The sequence below is a fragment of the Sinocyclocheilus rhinocerous genome, unplaced genomic scaffold (genome assembly GCF_001515625.1).
Source record: "Sinocyclocheilus rhinocerous isolate Xijiao unplaced genomic scaffold, SAMN03320098_v1.1 scaffold225, whole genome shotgun sequence".
NCBI classification, from domain to species: Eukaryota; Metazoa; Chordata; class Actinopteri; order Cypriniformes; family Cyprinidae; genus Sinocyclocheilus; species Sinocyclocheilus rhinocerous.
The window spans coordinates 63,327-73,550 of record NW_015630532.1 but is presented as its reverse complement, the minus strand read 5'-3'; the positions used below and the strand labels follow the sequence as shown (position 1 = coordinate 73,550).

The window sequence follows — 10,224 nt, the reverse complement described above, 5'->3', positions numbered from 1 at the left end:
GTTGCTGTGTTTAGTTATTCTGAATGGATCCGTGTACTGTAGTATGCAGTCAGCCGTCAGTTGGTTTGGTTTTTTTTTTTGGCATCACCATGTGGTCCTGTTCGGTATCGCAACTTGACTTCTCTAAAACGTAAATTAGCTATTTGCTGTTGCACTTTACACATACTATACAATTCAGATGTTTTTTGTTTTTTTTTTGCGTTTTTTTTTTTCTTTCATATATGCTTATATAGGCTCCTTATTTCATTTGGTTCTTTGGTGTCTTTTTGGAGTTTCATTTTGGAGTTCTTTTGGAGTCCTTTTTTGGAAAGACATCTACATTTATCTTGAAAAAAGCTTGCAGAAAATCCAGATTTTTGAGAATCACCCTTCAATCTTTTGGTTTACTTTGCTTGATATAGCAAATGATGACAAAATAACCATTTGAAACAAGATAAGTGGGGTCTATGCTTCATTTCATGAAGTGTGCGATTAATCACAGAAAAAGGATGTGATTAATTAGATTTAAAAATTTTATCTATTGACAGCCCTAAAAAAAACACGTTCTCGTAATTTTTAATCGGTACCATTAAATGCCCTCTTCTTTTGCATCTCTTCTCTGATGACATGTACATTGGCGTGAGGGCATGGCCATAAGGATGCCCAATAGCAAATCAAGTTTCAATCATTCCCTTCCAGCAACCTGTGACTCGCATGAAACGATTGTAGAATTAGCCAGTTACTATGAGAAGCTTTTTATTCAGATATGTGTCACTATAGACCTTAGTCATGTTAGAGGCCATGAAAAAGAGGCTGTGGGGGATGGACTTATTGTCTTTCTATAGTCTTTACTTATTTTCACCAACTCTCAAAACTTTTTATGGTGTTTTTGTCAACAAAACGTTTTTTTGTTTGTTTTTTTTTCCAGAAAGACATTCTGTCAGCTGAACAATCGGCATGTTGTTAATCACCAGTACAATCAATTGAATGTACTGTACTTCTGTTCCTCACAACCTTGATTTCATTCCTGTCAAAAATTAAATGTCGCTACCCTGACTAAGGTTTATATGGACAAAAAGACGGTTGTGGTTTTTATTTCAAGCAAGCTTTAAGACTGATAGAAATACTGCATGATCTGAAAATTTTAATTATTTTCTCTAATTGATGCTATTAAAAATAAACTCTTCTTCTAATAGTTCAGGTCTGTCTTCAGTTTTCACACAACTTATGTGTGACAGGTTGCTTTCACATTAGCAAGATAATAAAGATTTATACAATATCCTGAAGTATTGAAAGAGCTGCCATTAAGTAATGAAATTAGTCATTTTGCTGAAAAGATTTAAGCAGCTCTGAAAACGAAATGGAAGCAAGACCACCTCAAACCCGCTAGACTGTTGGTTACTGGCCTTCACAAAAATGTTTTCATTGCTTTCATCTCTTTCCCCATCACTGTGCTTTAATGTATTTTGGTTTTATTGTGTTTAGCCATTTAAAGCCAAGCTTGCTGAGACTACTGACCCAGATAAGAAGCAGATGCTGGAGAGGCTGGATGCAGCAGTGGAAGCTGCCCTGGGTCCCCTGCAGGTGGCAGTGCAGAGCAACGCTGCAGGCGATACACTCCAGAATCAGGCACAGGTAAATTATTTGAGCAGCTTTTTAAAAATACTTAATGTGACCTAGTTAGATCAGGGCCGTATGAGGCATTCTTTCAAAATTATTTGACTGATGTGTTTCAGTGACACATCAATTAACATAGTGTTTCATGAGATCATTTGAATTCATGACATGGTTCTGAAACTAACTGGTTCTTTCTTAATGGTTTTCATTTTTAGGTCTTATTGGAAGAGGCTAAGGATCTCTTGTCAGATTGGTTAGACTCCCAATTTGGGAGCCAAGTGACAGAAAACTCAATCTTTTCTTTGTTGCCAAAGTACTGGGAGGGAGAGTACCACAAAGATATGGAAGCCCTGAATGTGAGTGAACTAATACTGATGAGTAATTCAGTAGCTTGAAAATGACCCAAATAAAATGTATATACACTACTGTTCAAAAATGTGGGGTCAGTAATTTTTTAAATGTTTTTAAAAGAAGTCTCAGGCTCACCGAGGCTGAATTTATTTGATCAGAAATACAGTAAAAACAGTATATTGTGAAATATTATTACAATTTAAAATAACAGTTTTTTTTTTATATATGTGACTCTGGAGCACAAAACCAGTCTTAAGTAGCACAGGTATATTTCTAGCAATAGCTAACAATGCATTGTATGGGTCAAAATTATAGATTTTTGATTAGTAATAAGCATTGTTAAGAACTTCATTTGGACAACTTTAAAGGCGATTTTCTCAATATTTAGATTTTTTTGCACCCTCAGATTCCAGATTTTTAAATAGTTGTATCTCGGCCAAATATTGTCCTATCCTAACAAACCATACATCAATGGAAAGCTTATTTATTCCGCTTTCAGATGATTTATAAATCTCAATTTCGAAAAATTGACACTTAAGACTGGTTTTGTGGTCCAGAGTCACATATTTCAAAATGTGATTTATTTCTATGACAGCAAATCTGAATTTTCAGCATCATTACTCCAGTCTTTAATGTCACGTCTTCCATCAGAAGCTATTTCTAATATGCTGATTTGGTGCTCAAGAAACATTTCACATTATTATCTGTGTTGAAAACAGTTGTGCTGTTGTGTTATCAGTGTTGGGAAGGTTACTTTGGAAATGTAATAGGTTACAGATTACAAGTTACCCTATTTAAAATGTAACAAGTAGTGTAACTATTTCAATTACTTCATTAATGTAGCTGATTACTTTTTGATTACTTTTCTACATTTCTAACAGATGTTTTTAACTGTTAATCAGTTAATCAGCTCTCAGGCAGTTTGTAGTCTAAAGATTTCAGCTGCAATGAGGATTGATATAATTGGCAGAAGTGGTACGCTGCAAATTCAAACAAGAGAACCAATCAAAAGCATCAGAATAGCATCGCTTTGCTAATCATCATGCACACCAAAAACAGGCAAAGCAACAAATTAATATTATTCAACATATCCTAGCTTTTTACAGAAAATATTCAGATGTAACCCACTTTGTAATCGTTAACATTTTCATAAATAACTGTAATTTAATTACACTTTTCCCCCCCAGTAACTGTAACGGATTACAACGGATTTATTTTGAAATTAAATTACGTAATGCCGTATTGCCGTTACAAGTAACTAGTTACTCCCCAACACTGTGTATTATGTATTGTATATATTGTGATGCATGTTCTTGCCGATATGTTAAAACATGTTAAGTCTGAGCAGGGATGAAAGCCTGTGGTGTCTTTGCTTGACAGGTCCTCCCTCCTGATGTTCTCACACGGGTCAGCGAGTACGTGCCAGAGATTGTGGCATTTGTCAAAAGAATTGTGGACAACGGTTATGGGTAGGAATAGAGTTGTCTTCTTTCTAGATTGATTATTTTGATATTTCATGATAAAACCCATAAACAAAAAGACTGCTTTCAGAGAAAATGTCTAAGAATGAATTTCTGCTCTTTTCTCACAAGATACGAGTCAAATGGATCAGTATATTTTGACACAGCAAAGTTTGATTCCTGCCCTGCTCACTCTTATGCCAAACTGGTACCAGAAGCCGTTGGTGATCAGAAGGCTCTTCAAGAAGGAGAAGGTACAGGAATAAATTGCAATACGTCCCTTAAAATGATTTACACTTTTAAGTGGGCCTTTGAGAAGTACAATAAATGTATCCAGTTCGACTGTGGAATGGCATTGCACTATTGCTGTAATACAGTTGTATTGATGCACACCAATAGGGCAGTTACTAGATAATGCATATAGCTCGATAATAATCTGAGCAGTGGATGCAACAAGCCAGAATTATCCATTGTATAACAGGACGTTAGGGCATTTTTTATTTTTTTTATTTCTTAAGTGTTTTCTTCAGTGTTCACTTGGACATTGTATGTTTTTTTTGTTTGTTTGTTTGTTTTTCTAATGAGTGAATTTCTTTTTTTAACTCTTCCAGGAGACTTGAGTATCTCAGCAGACAGACTTAGTGAAAAGAGATCACAGAATGACTTTGCACTGTGGAAGGCCTCCAAGCCTGGAGAACCATCTTGGGACTCCCCTTGGGGAAAGGTGAGGAAGTACACATCAGGAAGACATGCATAGATGAACATGCCTTAAAATGTCTCCACAGTTGGAGACTGCTTAGTCATTTTAATATAACGCAACAAAGTTTTGAATGCATTGGTAATGTTTGTGAGTTCAATATCTAAAATTCTCCTGGGGATGTTTAAGGGGAGACCTGGATGGCATATTGAGTGTTCTGCCATGGCTGGATCCATTTTGGGACAGTCTATGGATATCCACGGAGGAGGATTTGACTTGCGTTTTCCTCATCATGACAATGAATTGGCGCAATCTGAGGTGAGAAAATTACACTGTGCTCATATGAAAAATGTTTTAAAGCTGTTATTAGAATCCTGTTCATTATTCAGTACAGGTTAATGCAGAATTCATGTCACGTTGGAATTACCATAACGGCAAGTTTCCGACTAGTTAAACCGTTCATGTCTTTGTCAAACTTGTAATTAAAATACACATTTCTGTTTGATATGCATGTTATTATAGCCACTGTAACAGTGCACTTTTTTCTTATTTTGCAAGAGCATATAGAGGTGACATGATGTAGTGATGAAATATTTTGCTGTCATCAACTACAAAGGATACATTTTGGCGTTTTGAGCATTGCCATGTAAACGGATGGTTTCTAGTTGTTATTAAATCTGAAAACTGATGATAAAGAACTTGGTCCTGTCCCTGGATTGCTGTATGTCAATGTGTTTTTTTTTTGTTTTTTTTTTGAACAGGCATACTTTGAGAATGATCACTGGGTACGATATTTCTTACACACGGGTCACCTGACCATCGCCGGATGCAAGATGTCCAAATCGCTGAAGAACTTTATTACTATCAAAGATGCCCTGGCCAAACATACGGGTAATTATAATACGATTATATTATTATAAGTATCGCTGTTACATATTTAGACATCTGCATATGGGTCAAAACCTTGATGCTCTTTTTTTTTTTTGGTCTAAATTTGTGTTGTTGCTTTTTTATGAAATTATTTGACTTTGAATAACCTGTATGTTTTCAATTTCCAAATCAAAATTATTTTTAAGTTTATTATCATTATTGTTATTATTGTTGTTCTTTGAAGGGTTTAAAAAAAAAAAAGGAGGAGAAAAAGAGAAACCCTTAAGACCCTCATGAGTGCGTGTCAAGGTCTTTATATTTCAGAATCAGAATCAGAATAGCTTTATTACCAAGTATGTTTAGATAAATGTACAGATATGTTATTAGTGTGCAGATATGTTATTTACAAAGTGTGCAGTTTAATATAAATATGTCAGATAACTATGTTAGTTGTGATGGACGATGTATAATTATGAAAGATTAATTGTTCAGGCTGAATATAGACTGCGGGAAAAAAACTGTTCTTGTGCCTGGCTGTTCTGGTGGTCAGTGCTCTGTAGCGCCGGCAAGAAGGCTTATTATTATTTTCTTGGAAAATATCACACATTTTGTCCTCTTAAATGAAAGGGCAAGTTTATTCATCACTGTCATTGTTTTTGACCTTGGAAATGTTCAGTAACTTTTTTTGAAAAATAATGATTAAGTCCTGTGTCTTCAAGGGGCAAGGAAGGTATTTTTTTACTAGATGGATATACCACTTGACATCTTTGCAACAGTGATGAAAAGATTACTAAGACCTTGGCACATAAATTTTTTTTTTTTTTTTTTCGTTTCTCAAACATCCTTGTTTGTCATTGACCTATAGGAGCTTCTGTGGTGTCTATACATTTGTGTTTGTGTGGTCATTTATTCTGCCTTGCACATTTATCCATTTATTAACTACAAAAATAAGTTTTGACATTGTGCATTTGTGCTTTATTTCCTTTTAGCAAGACAGCTTCGTTTGGCCTTTCTGATGCATTCGTGGAAAGACACATTGGACTACTCCAACAACACAATGGAGTCAGCCATCCAATATGAGAGATTCATCAATGTGAGTGAGAAACATGGAAGAAGCAGTGGGGGAGAAAAGTACCCAAAATTCATAGTCTGTCCAAATTTAATATCTGCCACTTATCAGCATACAGAATCCTCATGAGTGCATAATAGGCTTATCTAGATTCCTTCAAGAACCCAGAAGGTCGGAGAATAGCGCGTGTCCTTCAGGGCGCATTAATACTGTCTTGCGCTTCTTTCCACCTATCAATTACTGTCACCAAGGAATATAACATGGGCAGAGTTCCAAATTTGCCTGAAACACACAGGCAGCCATTAGCATGGGAAGTATGCGAAGGTTACCTATGACTGACCTACACGCTATATTTTTTAGACCAGCCTCACCCGAACTTGAGGTTAGGATCTTAATGAGACACAGTGTTTTTCCCTCTACCCCAGTGCACCTCCAAAGGCTGTACTTGAGTAAAAATGAAGACGGCTTATTAGACGGTGATGCAATAATAGTGCAATTCCCTCAACAGAATTTGGCTGAAATATAACTGGAGATGAATAGAGGTTCTGAGGTCCCAAATTAGTAAGTAAAAGCTGTAAATATTCAAACAAAGTACATTAAAAAGCTGAGAGGGGTGTTAGTGTATGTAGTGTGGGAAATGTTGCGCACTTAGTTAACACAAAAACAGTATTTTAAGAGCAGTCTAGCAGTGGTAGTTTTTTTTTTTTTTCCCCAAACACTTATAAACTGCCTTAAGAAAATTATGGTTAAAGTGTATTTATGATAATGCAGACACAAGTTCACTACCCTTAGACCTTGAAGTAATAGGAACATGCTGGGGGGTTTTTAATTTAAAAAAAAATTATTTTATGGATTGTGGATTGTCTGAATATGTTAACCCTTAATATGGTAAAATATTTAATTAAACAATTTAAAGGAAAATGCTGGATTAAATACAACAACATCTGTGGCTGGTTGTTTATTACTACAGAATATATATCAACACGTTTGGGGTCAGTAAGATTTTTCTTTTAAAAAGAAATTAATAATTTTGTTCAGCAAGGACGCAATAAGTTGCTCAAAAATGAGGACTTTTTACATGATTACTGTTTCAAATGAATGCTGTTATTTTGAAATATTCTTCGAAGAACCCTGAAAAAAAAAGGTTAAAATGGTAAAAACTTACCAACCCCAAATGTTTGAATGGTTTATAAGCTTGTATTATAAACCATTCAAACAGTAGCACATAACATAAAACTGAATATTCTTTTAAGAGAGCAAATTAAAAAGTCCTTCATGACTATTTTTTGTGTTCGCTCCTCTCATTTTGTTTCCACAGGAGTTCTTCCTAAATGTTAAAGATATTCTGAGGAGCCCCACAGACATCACTGGCCAGTTTGAGAAATGGGAAGCTGAGGAGATTGAACTAAACAAAAGGTGACCCATATGTTCCTTAAGACTACATTGTCTCTCTTCTAAAAAATAAAGCTTTATCACCCATTACAGTAATTTGTGTGTGTTTGTGTAGCTTCTATGAGAAGAAAACATCAGTTCATGAGGCACTGTGTGACAACATAGACACTCGTTCGGCTCTGGAGGAGATGCGGGCTCTTGTCGGTCAGAGTAACACCTACATGGCTGCCAGAAGGAGTGCAAAACTACCGCCTAACCGCATGCTGCTGCAGAGCATTGCCCTGTACTTGACCGACATGCTTAAGGTAGCGAGACAAAAAAGTAGTTATATGAGCTTGACTTTGGACATAATTGATACCTGGATGCAACAAGAGAACACTTGTTTCTCTACTATCTCTAAAATTCTTCACTCGGATTGCTACAATGAATAAGCTGAGATTTAGGGTGCTTTCACACTTGGTTCGATTGCTTGGTCCGAACCCGAGTTCATTGCTCGTACGGTTCGCGGGTGCGCACCCGAGTTCGGAAGACAGCGTTCACATCATCCAAACGTACCGAACTCTGACGTCAATCGAACCTGGGTGCGCACCAAAAGTGCTAGTGTGAAAGCACCCTTAGAGACAGAAACTGAAACAATGGATGCACATTGAAGTGCTTGCTAAAACTGTTTTCTGCTTTGACAGACATTTGGAGCGATTGAGGGAGCTGAGCCCATTGGCTTCCCTGTTGGAGGAAACGGACAGGATTCTGATGTAAGCCACACCAATCAGATCATGTTTGATTCATCAAAGGTTTTCCTTTTAATTTCTGCTACAAAGCCAGAGTTGTGAAGACACGTCATTAATGATTCAATATAATAATGCTTTTTTGTGGATTGTTGTCCACCGTCATTAAACTCTTCTTAAAGGGGTCATATGATGCGATTTCAAGTTTTCCTTTGGATAGCCATTTTTAAAGAAGTTTAGTAGTAGAGCTACTGCAAGCGATTTTTAGTGCTGCAAATCCATTTACACTTTGCTGAAACTTCCGCGTCTTCATGGACAGCGCAGGTCAAGGTTGCTTAGCAACGGCAGACGCCTCCGGAGCGCAAGCGCCCGAACGCTTTGGGAAAAAGCAGAAAGCGGCGCGCCTAGCGTTTTCCACGCGTTTTTAGGCGCGACATGTGAATGGCCCCTATGACCCCTTTAATCTTTTAATGTCTGTTTCAGCTCGAGAACACAGTCATGCCCTATTTGTCAGTGCTGTCGGATTTCAGGGAAGACGTCAGAAAAATTGCAAGAGAGAAGAAAGGTAAATCTCTCGGGGTGTTTTATTTATTTATATTTTAGAGCAAAGACCTACAATGTGTACTCAAGTCATTTAGTTTGTTCTAATTTATTTCTTTGTAAGATTTGTTTCCTTTTTTATGGTTGTTGTTGTAGCTGTAGCTCCAACAGACATTTGCATACAATACAGATTGTGCTTTTTACGCACAAAAGAGAATTCATTAGGGAAATGTGTTTGTTTTCCAGTGACAGAATTGCTGAGGCTATGTGACGAATTGCGTGATGATACTTTACCTGAGCTGGGTGTCCGACTGGAGGATCGTGATGGTAAATGAAAGCTACAGAGATTTTATTAAACCCTGAATGTCATGGAAAATGACAATGTTTTTTGTTGTTTTTCTAAGAACTTCCCACATCTGTAAAATTGGTGGACAAAGAAACCCTTCTGAAGGAAAGAGAAGAGAAGAAGAAGGTAATTGCAGAATCCATCTACTTGGCAGTATATTGTGATATCTCTACTTGATTTATTTGGTGTCAGTGGTGTAGGTTTTGTATCTCGTTTCACATATAGTACTGCTGGTCTGCAGTGCACCTTATTAGGTTGAAATTAGTCATTAATCAGATCAAAATGATCACTCCACCAGGGTAAGGTGATACGTTCCTTCTGTCAATGGAAAAAAGTTTCTTAGCATATCAGGCATCACAAAAGAAATGATTCAAATGCAAACCAGGTCATGAAAAATGTATTTAGGCCTTCAGAATGAATTGTAAGGACTCAAGTTGCACCGGTTTATTGTTGTACCTTCTTTAAATTACTCCTTTGAGCCTCGTATGCACGCTTACTGCTCTGGACACATTCTGCAGATCAGTCATGATCCACCTGAGATGGTCACAGCAAATAGCGTTTCTAAAAAAAGGAGGGTGGTAGGGGCATCTCTGAGACTTCTCTGTTGGTTTATGAGCATCTTCATATTTGAAAATTAAAATACACTATGAACACACTACTGTTCAAAAGTTTGGGCTCGGTAAGAATTTTTAAAAATATTTTTAAATACTTATTCTGCATTTACTTGATTAAATTTACAGTAAAACAGCAATATTGTGAAATATTACAGTTTAAAATAACTTGTTTCTGTTTTAATATATTTTAATATGTAATTTATTCCTTTGATGGCAAAGCTGAGAAACAGTTACAGTATGATACAGTTCAATGTTTTTGTGGAAAGCGTGATAGGTTTTATTCTGGATTTTTGGAATTGGTCATTTTTGATCAATTGAATGCTTCCTTGCTGAATAAAAGTAATTTCTTGTAATTACTTTTTCTAGTAATTGTTTCATGTTAATGTAAATTTGTAATTAATTTCCACTTATTCTTTACTGTTTCAAGATGGAAGATGAAAAGAAAAAGAAAAAAGAGGAGGCTGCCAAGAAGAAACAAGAACAAGAGGTGAATAGAACAATCACAGAAACCCCTTAACACACTTCATAATTGAGTCACTCTTCATGTAAAAATCCTCTCATGTC

At 36.3% G+C, this 10,224-nt stretch overlaps 1 protein-coding gene across 4 annotated transcripts in view; it reads left to right on the top strand.

Annotated features, from left to right (window-relative positions):
• Positions 1-10,224, top strand: part of LOC107740410 (cysteine--tRNA ligase, cytoplasmic-like) — a 19,437-nt gene that overhangs the window by 7,134 nt on the left and 2,079 nt on the right. For all 4 annotated transcript variants that reach the window (XM_016552826.1, XM_016552825.1, XM_016552828.1 and 1 more), the window contains 15 exons: positions 1,465-1,614; positions 1,812-1,952; positions 3,328-3,416; positions 3,540-3,661; positions 4,019-4,131; positions 4,294-4,422; positions 4,866-4,995; positions 5,964-6,067; positions 7,362-7,459; positions 7,551-7,740; positions 8,119-8,187; positions 8,644-8,725; positions 8,947-9,027; positions 9,105-9,172; positions 10,088-10,147. In XM_016552826.1, the coding sequence (XP_016408312.1) occupies positions 1,465-1,614; positions 1,812-1,952; positions 3,328-3,416; positions 3,540-3,661; positions 4,019-4,131; positions 4,294-4,422; positions 4,866-4,995; positions 5,964-6,067; positions 7,362-7,459; positions 7,551-7,740; positions 8,119-8,187; positions 8,644-8,725; positions 8,947-9,027; positions 9,105-9,172; positions 10,088-10,147 (1,626 nt within the window). The remainder of the gene's footprint in view (positions 1-1,464; positions 1,615-1,811; positions 1,953-3,327; positions 3,417-3,539; positions 3,662-4,018; positions 4,132-4,293; positions 4,423-4,865; positions 4,996-5,963; positions 6,068-7,361; positions 7,460-7,550; positions 7,741-8,118; positions 8,188-8,643; positions 8,726-8,946; positions 9,028-9,104; positions 9,173-10,087; positions 10,148-10,224) is intronic.